At 29.8% G+C, this 14,969-nt stretch overlaps 2 protein-coding genes across 2 annotated transcripts; both read right to left on the reverse strand.

Moving 5' to 3' along the window:
- Positions 1–1,572: 1,572 nt before the first annotated feature.
- Positions 1,573–3,249, reverse strand: LOC110616494 (bidirectional sugar transporter SWEET10). Its single transcript, XM_021758870.2, has 6 exons — positions 3,128–3,249; positions 2,876–2,912; positions 2,566–2,776; positions 2,322–2,483; positions 2,097–2,216; positions 1,573–1,980 (listed from the first exon to the last, which is right to left on the reverse strand). Exons 1-6 carry the CDS (start codon positions 3,168–3,170, stop codon positions 1,705–1,707), a joined length of 849 nt encoding a protein of 282 aa, XP_021614562.1. The 5' UTR covers positions 3,171–3,249; the 3' UTR covers positions 1,573–1,704.
- A 9,110-nt stretch (positions 3,250–12,359) lies between these two features.
- LOC110617108 (bidirectional sugar transporter SWEET10) lies at positions 12,360–14,005 on the reverse strand. Its single transcript, XM_021759715.2, has 6 exons — positions 13,869–14,005; positions 13,727–13,763; positions 13,428–13,638; positions 13,175–13,336; positions 12,934–13,053; positions 12,360–12,779 (listed from the first exon to the last, which is right to left on the reverse strand). The coding sequence occupies exons 1-6, from the start codon at positions 13,909–13,911 to the stop codon at positions 12,510–12,512; spliced, it is 843 nt and encodes a 280-aa protein (XP_021615407.1). The 5' UTR covers positions 13,912–14,005; the 3' UTR covers positions 12,360–12,509.
- Between the last annotated feature and the right edge of the window lie 964 nt (positions 14,006–14,969).

Consider the following 14,969-nt stretch of genomic DNA (forward strand, 5'->3'; position numbering starts at 1 on the left):
TACAAATAATTCTTAAAGTTATTTTTTATTAGATATATTTTAAATTTGCATTAATTATGTTTTTTTTCCTAATTTACTACAACATGACTAATTCAAGAGATTCACGAATCATTATGGATATTTATTTTTAATGTTGTTTATCTTTTGTTGGCAAGAGGTTGAAATTAGGATTCTTAAAACAACGATGAAATCCCTCTTTCAATCCTGAATTGTAATAATTTTATTCTGAATTTTGTCATGTAAATGAATCTGTCTTGAATCCGTAAAGAGTTGCTGAAGCTTGCTAATGTCGTTGTTGGCTATAGATTTGTGTTTTAATTATTTTCATCTACCAAAAAAAGAAAGGCTTACCATATTAAATTACAATGGGCAAGGCCCAATAAAAGTCCAAACAACATTTTCCTCAGTAGAGATGTCCAGCATGGTAAGTTCAGCCCGCTCCGTCTTGAATTTAATTCAATTTCTCCAGGCAGCTCACATTTAATAATTTACTTTATTGCAAAAATAATAAATTTAGAAAAAATTTTAAATAAATTTAATCTATCATAAATTGAAAATTTTTCATGGAGAGATTCACATTTATAAATTCGGGCAAGTCTTTTCTCATAAAAAAACAGAGAATTTCTCTCCAATTTTTACTTTTTAATCTTTAAAATTTTTAGGATTTGTCCCTTACTTTATAGTGAAATTTATAAAAATAAGGACATAATAAGTCTTAGTTTCGAAAAGAGAAATTGATTTATATCAGATTTTAAAATGTATTTTGTTTTTCTTTTTCTATTGGATTATAAAATATTGTAGCTTTATAGCTTTAAGTCATAGAAAGAATAACCTATTTCAGATAAAGATGAGTCATGTAATGTGAGGGAACCCCACTTAGTTGATGCTTATCTAGCTACTTGTTGAATTTGATTGAAGGCCTAGTTGACATTGCTATTAAAATTGTGAATTATTATTTTTTAGAATATAATAATTAAAAGATATTAGAAATTGATGTAAAAATATAAATATAGTTTTTTTCAAATTACTTTTATAAACAATATGTAAAATAGTGATTTCAATTTTTTTTAAAATGATTTTTTTCATTGAAAATAATTAAATTTTCTCAATACAAATTAAAAAATATAAATCTAAATAAAAAATGATAAAACAAATTAATTTAATTGGATTTTTATAAAATTTTTGTCACAAATAAATTAAAAAAATTACACACACCAATAGCACCATATTATAAATTAATAATTAAGTAATAAATAATGTAAGTACTTTACACTTATGACTTATCAACAAATAAAATTATTCACGTCGTCATGAGGAATTGCTTTATGAGTTTCCAAAAATATTATAATATTCTTAAAAAAAAGTAGAGCCACTTAAATTAAATATACTACATGATTGGCTTTGAACTACACAGTTCTGCGTAGATCACACATCCATGCCACGGGTCGGAACTCATCATCGCCATGCAACTTACCTGCTTTTATGTCTCGTACGAAAGTAATATGAAAATTAAAGAGTGATGTAATCTTAATATATATATATATATATTTTTATTTTCTTACAGACCATATTACATACATAGATACAAGCTCTCTAGCTATCTGAGATCATTATAATATTAGACATTCAATAATTATAATATCGGACATTCCTGGGACTGGTTGATCGAAAAAGAACGTTGTCCCTTAATATGGCTGTTAAAACTTAAACTGTGTCCGAGAGATCTTTGTCTTCGTTGATTTTCTTGGGCTGTTCTTTGACATGATTATCGTCAACTTCTTCATGGTCATTTTCATTCTTGGGTGCAGCTACTTCAGTGTTCAGTTCGCAGCAAGTGTTTGCGCCCAGCTTTGAAACGTCGATAACGTGTTCAGATGATTCACCAAGTGTTGGCTTCTCCAAGGATTTCCTGGGTTTCCTATAGATTGCATAAAGCAGCATTTGGAGCATGCCAAATATGAATCCCAATACATTTGGAATCTGTTGATGATGCAAAAAGAAAAAAAATTATATTAAATAATGATAATAATATATACCTGAACTTGGAGTTCCTAATAATAATAATATAAAAAAAGAGAGAGTAATCAAGAACTTACAGCGACGTAATAATCTTTCCTTAGAAAACCGTATAAGAACCACATGACCGCACTCAATGTGAGGAAGAAAGATAAAGAAATTGGCATGAACTCCACGCTTTTGGTTTTTATAACTTTTCTCTGCAGAACGCATACAATATAATTAAGCAGAATTATTAATTTTTGCTTATGAATGGAATCGAAGCTGCAGAACAAATACAATATAAAGAAAGCATTTGTTCTCACCACAATCGCAAGAGGTGCAACAAACACGGATAGGGCAAAAATCATACAAATCCATCCCAAAACGTTGACACGTTGATTGCCATGTAATATGAACATAGCTACGATACTTATGCTACCGAACCCAAGAACATTGAACAGGAACACAAGTTTCGTGGTGAGAATCTGCACCAGATTAATTGCCAATTACTTTATAATTGTAAAGTTATGGTCTTAAACGACATGGGAAATTAAGTAGCTAACAAACCTTATCCTTCTTGGTGGCATAGAAAAAGTACAAAGTAAGATATGCAATTTCCAGTAAAAATGTGAAGGAGTTGACGGTGATGAGAAGAGTGGCATCTTTTGCAAAAACTGCATAGAACAGCCAGAGCATGGCACTTAACAGCGCAATCACATAGGGAAGAGATTGAAACCCTTCGCTTGTTTTCTTCTTGAAAATTTGATAAAAAGTTGGCCTGTCGCGTTATTTCACAACAATATGTAAGATTTAGGAGCAAATGCAGTACAGTATATAAAACAAGAGCTCGTCAAATTTTGCAAATTAAAACACTTACGCGGGAGCAAGGCAGACCATACAGGAGAGGACGTTGCCTATAAATTCCATTGGCAAACAAAACAAGAATGATAGACAAAAATTAGTTTGACCTTGTTGACGTTAAGTACACGTAAAAAAAATTATGTAAGATAAGCTCTTTCTGTATAACACTGCATGCATGTACGTATTAAGCATTCAAACATCTCTAGCTAAAAGAATAATGGAAATTGAAATTAGGAGGAGGAGGAGGATAAGGAATGCTTATTATTACCTAACAGACCGAAAATGAACCCCCATGGCAAGTGCAAGGCCATCTCTACTTACAAATAACAGAAGAGAAAGCTCTCACAGGCTCAAAAGGCAAGTTTCTGAATGGAAACTCTGGCTGTGTTTACTTTGCAGTGAGAAACTCCAGCTGGGGTATGCACCCTTATATAGCAAGGGAATGGAGACAAATGAAAGTAATTAATTAATACGTGGGTATAGAATAGTGTTTTAGTGAAGCACTTGTGAAAAAATAAAATTTAAAAACTTATCACATGATTATAATATTAGGTTTGCATTTTAGCCTGATGCCCTACGTTTTATGTATCATTTTGAAGAAAAGCTAATGCCACTTAAACTGTATTTTCCAAAAGCAGTCAAAATTGTTTGATATTTTTCATATGCAGATGTAGAGACATTGTTTTTGCCTTAAGATTATTTTAGAGATGAACACTTCCCATGTTCTACTTTTTTTTATATATATAATGATCATTTGCAATTGGCATAATTTGAGTATTAAACTAAAAAGTAATCTAACAATTTGAGAATTACACGTAGAAGAAACTTATATGGAAGTATGATGTTAACTTTCTTAACATTACTGTTTAAAAGTCTGATTGAAAGAGAAGGTTCTATCTTACATATATATACAAATTTATCAATGGAAAAGCTAGCTTTTGTTATTGGAATATGACTCTACATGTTTAAAAGGCTTTGTTGTGATTGACTAAGCCACCAAATTACTCACAACACTAATAAAATAATTAAAAAAAGCATGAAGAAAGGCTTTAACTCTTGACTCCAATACCATTAACTTTTATTATCTTCATTGCTTCAATGCTATGAAGAAAGTTTTTTTATTATCAAGGCTGATAATATATAAATATATCATGATCGATCCCTTCATTACACGTGGATGATAAAAAAATAAATTATTTAGCTTTTTGAAATATTCTTAAATAAATTCTAAATACGTGTTTTAATTACTTAGGAAAATATTAAAATAAAAGAGTATGCAAAAATAAACAAAAGCAGGTAATTGAAATACGAATTAAGAATTCGTTGACTCTATTAATCAAAAACGCATTACCGTACACAGAGCCTTAATTAAGTAGACAAGTCATGACCACTGCTTTTATTATTATTATTATTATTATATTGAAAACAAAAAAGTGGTATAGTACATAGAAAATATATATTTTTATATTATCAATGTAAAATTTATAATAAATAAACATGTTTAATCAACTTTATAATATTGATATATATTAACAAGAAAATAAATTTTCAAAATATATCCATAAGATATTAAACAATTTTTTTTTTAAATTTCTATTAAGAGCATCAAGATCCGTGAATAAATGTCAAGAATTTAATAATGTTAATGATGCACTGCAATTGTTTATTTTTTAAAATATAAATAATTAATTCAAAATACATTAAGTCATTTATTAATTTAATGCAATATTTTTAATGTAGACAAATTAACTAATTGAACTTTAAATAATCAATAATGTCGAAAATACAAAATATGAAAAACTTTTATTTTATAATTTTTTAAATAGAAATGAAATGACTCCCCCACCCCCTATTTCAAAAAAAAAAATAGAAATGAAATGATAAGTTTTTAATTAATTACAACTTTTTATAGTATGATTACTGAAGTTTAAATTTTATAAAAAGTAACACAACTTCGTTCCTTTAGTGAGAACTCAGTACTTTTTAGACTTGTTGGAGTCGCAGCCTTGTCCAACCCTTAATCCCGGAAAGTGAGTCTTTCTTTGTGTAATCTTCAAGGGCTGAGTTATATATATGGTTCTATTTTCAGTTTTTTTCTTTTATTTGCAGGATGATTTTTACGATAAGAGATTTCTTTTGATCCTACGTGTTCGTCTTTTTTAATTAGTTTTGTTGATATTTTTAGGTTGTAGATATTAAAAAAGAAGGTGTCTGGAAAACACTTAAAGTTCTGCTGAGTTTGGTTGTCAATCTCTAAATGTCAAAATAAAAGACCAAACCACTTTCCTCTCTCTCCTTCTATAATTTTTTTACCATGGCCTTTGGTGCTTTTGAATGCTAAACCTACTTTATGCCTATTTTGTTAAAATTTGGTTGTCGTTGATTGAAGTCTTTAGATGATATTGCTCTCCAACCTTATGGTTCTTCTATTGAATTTTTTAGTCTTAATTAAGTGGTGAATCATCTGAAACTGTTATGAGTTTTTTCCGCCATTCAAATCGGTTTCCACCTCGGTGGAAGTGGTGGCTAGATCGCTTCTTGTTTTTCCGGATGCTTCCATTGATACTTTTTTCCAGTTAATTCCAGCTAGATTTGCTTTGGGTCGGGTTGTAGTCATTTGGTTGGTTGATTTCTTGTAATGGACTGGGCTCTTATTTGGTGGTCTACCTTTGTAATGGGCTTTATGCCTTTCAGCAATAAATCTCTTATCATTTGAAAAAAAATAAATTTTATAATTGATATAAAAAATTACTTGTAAAAAATTAATATAATTAATTTTAAGATAAATTTAAATCCGAAATTTTATGACTTTATAGGAAACTCGTATATTTGAGTTAACATTTTTTTTTAAATTATCCATTAATTTAGTACAATTATTTGAATAATATTTATTTTTTAAAAACGTTATAGTTAAACTTTATTTACGACGGCTATTAAAATTAATCCCAATAAACTTAAATGATGATATTTCCTAATTTTTATTGGAAATAGAATATGTAAAAAAATTCTGAAAGTGCTTCCCTAATTTTTAATGTCTTATATTTGCTATAGTTATCTTCTTTTTGCTAATTTATTACATGACTAATTCAAGAAATTCACAAAACCGTTATGGATCTTTATTTATTATTAACGTATTTTCTCTTCTGTTGAAACTAGGGTTCTTGAAGGCAACGGCAACGGGCAAGGCCCAAATAACATTTCTCATTGCAAGTATAGCCCACTCCGTCTTCAATTTACTTTAATTTCCCCAGGCAGCTCACTCTAATAATTTACTCAAGATCACGCTGGGGAAGGAGATCAGACCAACTAAAATCACATAAGATTTAGATTTTACAAAATTAACCAACTTAAGAATTGGAAGATGACAAATCTCTTTGAATACTTTTAAAAAATGAAGAATTAAATGGCGATAGTTTTAGCAAAGCTTTTCTTTCTTTCCTTCTTTTATCAAAGGAATATTTCTTTGGTAGGGAAAATAATGTCGAAATTCTTATTACAAAGAATAAACCCAGCCCAACATCTCAATCACCCAAGGCTCCAAAACTAGCCCAAATTCATACAATAGCAGAACCTACGAGGAAAAAGACAATAAGTCTTGGTGTCCAAAAGAAAAAGAGAAAAAAAATTTCATTCTCTTACAACTTAGTGTGAGAACTCAAGAGATATCCCATTTCAAACCCTTTCTCTTTTTGGGGTAAAGCAAAAGAGAGAGCACAACTCAACAAGCAACACAAAGCTAGCACGACCTAGCATAAGCAATTCCTACACGGCCATGCTCAATCCAGTACAGCTCGATTGGATGAGAAGCCAACTGATGAGTACCACTCGAAAAAGAAGACGCTCATCCATCCAGCCAACATATTTTGTTTTTTTGTTGATTATAAAACACTGTAGCTTTATCGCTTTTACGTTCATGGAAACAAGAACCCATTTCAGAGAAAGACGAGCCATGCGATAGTTGATGCTTATCTATAGCTAGTTGCTGAACTTGTGGTTGAGGATTAAATCTCTTCTTCATTACATGCATTTTTGCTTAACTGCTGGGGCTCAAACACAAAGTGTTAGTTGTTACTGGACCTGCGTGCAAGGACCCATCAGCCACGGTGTTCACATAACCACCATGGCCACCCAAAGTGGACCTCAACTTGCTTAGTTGGTCAAATTCCACACTTTTCTTTTCCCTTTTCTCCTAGTACTTTGATAGATTTAATTATTGCTTATATTAAATTACAACCATGTAATTTGCTTATACTCTAAAAAAGAAAAGGAACGAAATCCACTCTTCTTATGCTTGTTTGGTATTATGATTTGAGGGATAAAACTGATTTTTATCACAAAAATTATTATTTAAATAAAGTTATTTTTCAAATTTAATTTTAAATAACCTTTTAATTAATTCTTAATATGAGTTTCAACTGCTTTGCATATTAATTAATTAATTATGTGAGATAATTACGTACATAATTTCTCTTAAAATATCTAGCAAATAAATTACATCAGCATGGAATCCTTTTTTTCTTTTTATTATTTTTTTTTTCGAATAGATGGAATTCATTGGGCTGATCGATTATGCTTTACTGATTGGATGTATATTTAATCCCATATGATGTTTTCATTTTGCAATAACTTTAATCATAAATAGCAACGTCATTGTTTAGCATATCTAAAAGTAAGAGAAATAATAATAACTAAAACACAACCTTTTTTTAATTTAAAAGAAAATAATATTCTCTTCATCCACTTACTTCTAATTTTAATTATAGTTAATAAAATTAAAACAATAAATTTTATTTTTTAATATATTTTCCATTCAGTTATTATACTATTAAATTATTTTTATAATTAATAAAATTTACTTTTTAATACGTATTCATGATAAATAAACTAATGTTTTAAAAAATTATAATTTAAAAATAAAATAAAATCGAGGCAGTAATATTTTTAAAATAATCGAAGTGTATAACTTAACTTTTATATTTGATTAATAAAAACAAAATTTATTAAATTTTGAATAATATATTAATTATAAATCTTAAATACAAATAATAATAATTAAAAAAAACTATTCGAATTGGGCAACTCTTGTCCCATTCAATCAATTTAGGGTAAGTCCAGTTTGATTCAATAATTTTTTGGATTATTGTTTAGAATCTTTTAAAAAGCTAATATAATAGTATTCGTTGGGCAACTTTTTATAACATCCAGACCCCATCTTATCCACTCCATGGGAAGCACCATCTCTAAAAGAAAATAAATAAATAAATAAATAAATTTGGAAGATAAAAATTAAAAGGGAAGTGCATTTGTAATTTCAATTTCAAATTGCATTTGCCTAATTAATTACTAAAATTTCATTAACTTATTATTAATTTTGAATTTTTAGCTACTTAATTATAGAGATTAGCATATAATGGAAGACCAAACCCCATCTTATCTTATCCAAAAACAATATTTAGAAGAAAAAAAAAAGGTCATTAAGTCATATTGCTTACACTAGTGCCATGATCTTAATCACAAGAGGAATTTTTTTATATATATAAATAAAATCAATAAAATTAAATTATAACACAAATTAATATTGCTCAAGCATAGTAACAGCTGCTTCATGATATAGCAATAATGGATTAAACCACTATTTTTATATTTTCTCATTTTCAAATAATAAAAAAATGAAAATGAAAATTGGGTATTGTAGAAGTGGAACCCCACCCTCCATACAGGTGGGAAGCAATTTAGATAGGGTGCTCTATAAGAGTGGAATCCAACCTTAAAGATATATAGCAACTCATTTCCTAATAGTTAAAATTATACATGAATTTGATAATTAATTAATTAATTAATTGGCAATAATCATTGTCATCTTCTGTGGAATCATTGAAACAATAATTTGGTCCACAGAATTTAAACTCAATGGAAGATGTCTGAAAATCATGGGTAGAGTTGTCTAGACATTCTGAAAATTAATGTGAAAATTGAGGAAGATAAGTTCCCCACTTCTGACCTACCAAAGATTGGACTTGTTTGTATTCTCCAATCTGAGATCTTGTTACTTGTTGTCTGAACAAAAAATTATTAAAATAATCAGAAAAAAAAAATAAAATCACCTTGCCCAGCTAGCTAGCAGCAGAAGGACACCACATGACAGTGATATATAGATGCATAATGGTGGGCCAAAATTAGAGGGTGAAAATGTGAAACTGAGATTTACTTTCGAGTCATTTGACACTATAGGCAGAATCTATATATTCTCCACTATTGAGATTTGGGAGAGCCAGTGTTTTGTTTGATCTGATTCATGGGGACTTGCATCTGTGTCTGAATGTAGACAAAAATCATTTAATATCCAAAGAGCCAAACCCACAGGAACGAACTTACTTAGAAATGGCAAGAGATGTCAAGTGGATTGGGTTAAAACAAGGCAAATCTCAACCCACTTTCTCCTCTAGATGTATTTTTTTTAATATTTTGACTTATCCCTTTATGTATTATTTGAGATATATATATAAAATTGATAAAAGTTTGAGGGAGTTGATAAATTAAGTTTGGCAAACCCCACAAGAGCATATACATGGAAATTGAGCTCCACAGCACGTAGTATTAAGTGTGCATGCCATGTATTGTTGAATTTTGGAATGACTCACTTTGCTTTTGCAAATAAGATGACAAAATTTCTACTGTGCTATTAAGTTTCTCCTGTCATCCACAATCTAAAGATCATATAACAGAAATTCTGCCTACTTGTTCATGAACTCATCTCTCGCCTCCCCCCCAATGCTCCCCAGTCCCCACTCTCTCCATCAATATATACACATTTGGAAAATTATCAAATACCACTCTAAATATTACTTTTTCATTCATGTAACTATGGGATTTATTTTTTGCACTCGTGGAAATATTCATTTTCAACTTTTTATTTGAATCAGCTCAAAATTTTTAATTTAAATTTAATTTAATTAAATTTTTTTATTTAGACAAAAAGTCAGTTAATTTAAAAAAAAAAAAAAAAAAAAAAACCTCAATTTATGAAATAAGATGGTTGGAAGGCATGAAATAATGTTCCAGCATTAGCATAGCTTTATTCCATAGCTTTTGGTAATGTTAGGATAAAAATGTACAAGGCCCCTTGAAAAGCGCACGTATAATTGTAAACCTGATGCGTTAACAAAGGGGTAGCTGGTTTTGTGGGGATGATGCGTCATGCCATTTTCCATTGGATATGTATAAACCTTATTCATATAATGGATACTCTTTATTTGAGAAGCATTGCATCATATTTTGTATTTTCCATGTAACTAACAATGCTTCTTTTACCTTTTCCCCCAGTTTGAGCTTTTTTTTTTTTTTTAATATATCATATTAATTAAATAAAACCATTATTAATTCACTAGATTAAAACTAAATTCAGATTTTCACTAATAAAAACTTTTCTAATAAATATTTACTTTATTTATAATAACTGAAAAATAATTCTTAAAAGCCTTACAATTTTTAAATGGTATATATATATAGAGTGTATAGATTTTTTTTTTTTAAAAAGAAAGTTAATTTCACTGATTAATGAAAGAATTCGAATATAATAATAAGATAGGATATATTATTTGAAATAACTACAAACATCGAATATTTCATAAAAAAAAATATTTTAAATATTATAAGATTTTAAATTTAAATATCAATAAAATAAAACAAATATCGGTTCTGGAGGGAGTAGAAATATCACATTTTGAGTGTATTGTTTTTTCTTTTTTCCTTTTTCATACTCGAAGGTAGATTTGCACTTTCTGGTAGTTGGTAGTTAACAGTATATATTTAACCGTTATGATCCAAACTTTGGTAAATTGTTTTTATTTTTTATTTTTTACTACTGATAATAGGCCACCTTGTACTTTACATATATAATTTGAGAAAACATGATTGATATGATTAAAATATTAAATTTTATTTAATGATTTTCTAATATACTCTCAATTTATCCTATTGCTTCCTTGAAATTAAATAATCTCCTTGTTTAATGAACTTATTTTTATTTTCATATAAATTAAAAAAATATAGTCAAATAATAAAGTATTTAATTAATTTTTTTACTAATAAACTCTTCATTCAATTACTTTATTAAAATTAAAGAACTTATGTATTCATAATAAGATTTTCCACATGTAAACAGAATATTGCAAAATTAGTTAGGCTGTGAGGATGACTTAAGTTCCACCTCATCAATCCTATCCCAAGCTAAGCAAAAATAATTTTGGCATTAATCCTTTGGTGCTCGACATGGGGCCATGCAGTCTGCTAAATGGTAATGAAAAGCGTTGCTTTTAGAAAATAAACAAAAGATTTGACAGAAATAATTAAATCTGTGAGATCATAATTTATTCATCACTAATCATCACCAGTTTAATCTGAATATTTATAAAGTAAAAGATGATACGTACCGGCAGATCTGTGGGTCAATGTGACAAACGCCTGAACTCATGCATGCTTTCTTCGATTCCTCTCCTATGTTAATGTTTAAAAACCACGTCATACTAAAGCAAATTTCTTTTCATGCATCCAATTATCATGTAAAAATGGTTGTGTTCATCTCATGACTTTATAATTATTTTTTCATTCTCTTTATATTTCACGTCAATCACTTCCACATCCTTTCATGTTCCATATCATCTCAGACTCTGCTATACAAAAAGTTCAATATCTATCCACATTTTAAGTTTAAAACATATCATTTTATTTTAAAAAACTAATGCATCAACTTCTAAAACATAGTTTTTTTAGAAGAAAATTAGTTCAAGTAATCAGTAAGTCATGAAACAAGGAATCGGAAATTACTCGCCTCTTGTATTATTAAAAAAATTATTAGTTGATATCTTCTATAAAAGATTAAAGGTATCCCTTTTCTTTATTATTGATTAGAGTCCAATAGATTTAATTGCACAATGAAAATGCTTATTAGAAAAATAGCACAGTGAGAAATAAGACAAATTTTGTCGGGATTTTTTTTTTAATTGCATTGAGACTTATTTGGCACAATCATGAAGAATTCTTTTTAGGAAAAATAATTATTATTTTATAATTCGAAACAAAAATTTATATAGTTTTGGCGAATGTAAAAATTTCTCCCCTATTTAAACTTCTGTTTTTTAGTGTAAAATAACATGGATTTAAAATTTTTTTGAGCTCCTTATATAAAAAAATATGAAAATTATTTTTTAAAAATATTTTCGATAAAATAAATAACAAATTAAAATAAAATTTAGAAAAAAATATTGGCAGTATTATTTTATTAATAAGTCTTGCCAGGAGCTATAATTTAAATTTAAAATTATTACATCATAAAATAAAAATTAATATTTAATTTCAACCATTAAACTATAAGTTGAATATTATTTTCCTAAAATATAATGCTGATTTAACATTAACTGTAAATTCACTGGACATTTTATTTACTCGAAAAAACGTATTACATAAAGATTGATATTCTTCTTTTAGGTTGAGAATAAAGATTGACATTAAATGGAACTAGATTTGGCATAATAGACAACATGGCTGCATTGCAGCCTTACAAGTAGACATGGCACCACCACTTTGAACGATTACATGCAAGATTAAAAGGAAAAAACATAACCAAGAACACGTTAATGGTAATGTTAATGTTAAACTTTGTCTGCAGGGGTACCAATGTCCTGCTCGGTTTCTTCCTTAATTTTTTGACCTCCAACATCATTTCCATTGTCTATGGGCTGTGGAACCACTACTGTGGTTATCTCGGAACAGAGGGTTGCACTCAGCTTTGCAACGTCGACGATGTGCTCGGACAATTCGCGAAGTTTAGGATCCTCTACAGGTAATTTCTTGGGGTTTCTGTAGATTAAATAAAGCACCATCTGGACAATCCCAAAAAGAAAGCCCAATGTGTTTGGAATCTGTTCATGACAAGAAAAAGGAAATTGTAAGTGGAAGTTAATCAAAAGGGAATAAGAAATAGTTGCTGGGTTGATGATTAATGGGAAAGATAAAGTTGGTGGAATGTAAAGAAAGATGTACGTGATAATGATGCATGCGTGATAGTTAACTTACGGCAACATAAAGGTCTTTCTTTAGAAAACCATAGAAGAACCACATCACCGCAGTCAAGGTGAGGAAGAATGATAAAGAAAATGGCATGAACTCGACACTCTTCGTTTTTATCACTTTTCTCTGGAAAATAGAATAAAGAAGAGAGAAAACAAAAATTAATCAATATAATTATAGGGGAAAAAAAAAAAACTATCAGAGACAGAAAGAAGCAAGTGTTAAAATTTGCGACTCGCATTCTCACCATGATACCCATAGGGGCAACAAACACGCATAAAGCAAAGATCATGCAAATCCATCCAAGAACATCAACGCGTTTGCGGCCATGTGTAAGGAAAAGAGTTAAGATAGCGATCATTCCGAAACCAAAAATATTGAAGAAGAGGATGAGTTTTGTAGTGAACATCTGAAACAAAGATTGCTTCTGTATGAATTAAATATATCCCACTCTGACAAAGTTCTTTAAATCAGGGAAGTAGTGTTCTTGAGATACATACCCTGTCCTTCTTTGTGGCATAGATAAGGTACACAGTAAGGTAGCCAGTCTCCATGAAGAAAGTGAAGGAGTTAATGGTGATGAGAAGGGTGGAATCCTCATCAAAAATTGCATAGAACAACCACAGCATAGCACTAAATAGTGCAATTACATATGGAATAGACTGGAAACCTTCGCTTGTTTTCTTCTTGCAAATTTGGTAAAAAGTTGGCCTGTTACAGTATTTGTCAGTTATTAGCATATAAAGTAAATGAAGAAGCGCGTACGGAAGTAAAACTAGAGACTAAATTAAAGACTTACAGAGGAGCAAGGCAAACCATGGCGGAGATTATATTAGCTGCAAAACCATCGAGCAAAAAAGAAGACAGAGCAAATTAGTTTAGCGATGGAAAGCAAAAGCAAAACAGAAAAGCAATGAAGCCTTTATCAACTTAATTAGTACCTAAAACGCCAAAAACGAAGTCCAATGACAAGTGCAAGGCCATTTCTCCGGCTATAGTAGAGACTCTCTTTCCCTTGTGCAGAGGAAACTCTCTTTCTCAAGAGGAAACTCTAGCTATGTTGTGCAATGATGGATGGGCGAGAAGCGTTTATATAGGGGAGGAATCCAGGGAACGGAATGAAGTCAAGTTGCATGCATGATTAAAGTGAATAAAATATGTCAATGTAACAGTGGCCTTGTTTCTTTTATTATTTTTTTTGAAGAAAGAGAAAACAATATTAATTTTATGGTTACTTTTAAGTTGGTCCTACTAAGTGCTTTTTACGTTAAAATGATCCGAACAGCTTTCTAAACCTAATGCCCTATATTTATCCATCTATGGTTAATTTTTCTTCAGGTAAACTCTCACTATACAAAAGTAGCCCTACTTGTAGGTACCATTCCTAGTACGTGCACAAAATTCAAAGGGTCCCACTTTGTTCTTTCTGATGTGTCACCCACCAAGTGGTTTTAAGGGTTACAACTCATATTTTAGTTCCAGAGGACTCCTGCTCTTTCTCAACAAATTATATTTAAATTTATACATGAAATGAATCAGATTATCATGCATGGATTAAGAAAATTATACCCTGATTTTTTTTTTATCATTTTACTGGATGCAATGCAATATAAAGATTTTTGTTAATATAATATAGGGTGTTGAGGAAGGGTACGTATAATGCATTTGACTTAATTTCATTTAAAAAATAGAAATTTAATTTCAGAGATCGAGTTAACTGGACCTATATGAGCCTATAGCGCAGTGGATGAGGTCAACTAACTAATAGTAGTTAACCCACTTGGATCATTCCCATAGTAGGGATCCAAAAGGCTTTGAAGCTTACTTCATTTGTTACAGAATCCCATCAACAAGCTTTCTGATGTGTAATCGCATTTGATGATGATGAAACAAATCAGAACATTCAATCAAACGGTGGAGAAACGAGCTCAGCATCATGGCAGAGGATATGCTGTTTTTCCCATACAAGAAACCGTGCCTAGTATTTCCCAGTTTACCACCATAACACATCAGCCGCCGTTGTCTCATTCCCCCTCGCTGAT

Source organism: Manihot esculenta, chromosome 6, assembly GCF_001659605.2.
Source record: "Manihot esculenta cultivar AM560-2 chromosome 6, M.esculenta_v8, whole genome shotgun sequence".
Lineage (NCBI taxonomy): Eukaryota > Viridiplantae > Streptophyta > Magnoliopsida > Malpighiales > Euphorbiaceae > Manihot > Manihot esculenta.

Excerpts from the sequence above, each read along its gene's own strand:
- LOC110616494 (XM_021758870.2), bottom strand. The coding sequence starts at position 3,170 with ATGGCCTTGCACTTGCCATGGGGGTTCATTTTCGGTCTGTTAG. Across the intron at positions 2,913-3,127 it reads GTTCATTTTCGGTCTGTTAG|GCAACGTCCTCTCCTGTATG; the intron begins GTAATAATAAGC and ends TGGAATTTATAG. Across the intron at positions 2,484-2,565 it reads ATGCCACCAAGAAGGATAAG|ATTCTCACCACGAAACTTGT; the intron begins GTTTGTTAGCTA and ends AATCTGGTGCAG.
- LOC110617108 (XM_021759715.2), bottom strand. The coding sequence starts at position 13,911 with ATGGCCTTGCACTTGTCATTGGACTTCGTTTTTGGCGTTTTAG. Across the intron at positions 13,764-13,868 it reads CTTCGTTTTTGGCGTTTTAG|CTAATATAATCTCCGCCATG; the intron begins GTACTAATTAAG and ends ATGGTTTTGCAG. Across the intron at positions 13,054-13,174 it reads TTGCCCCTATGGGTATCATG|AGAAAAGTGATAAAAACGAA; the intron begins GTGAGAATGCGA and ends TCTATTTTCCAG.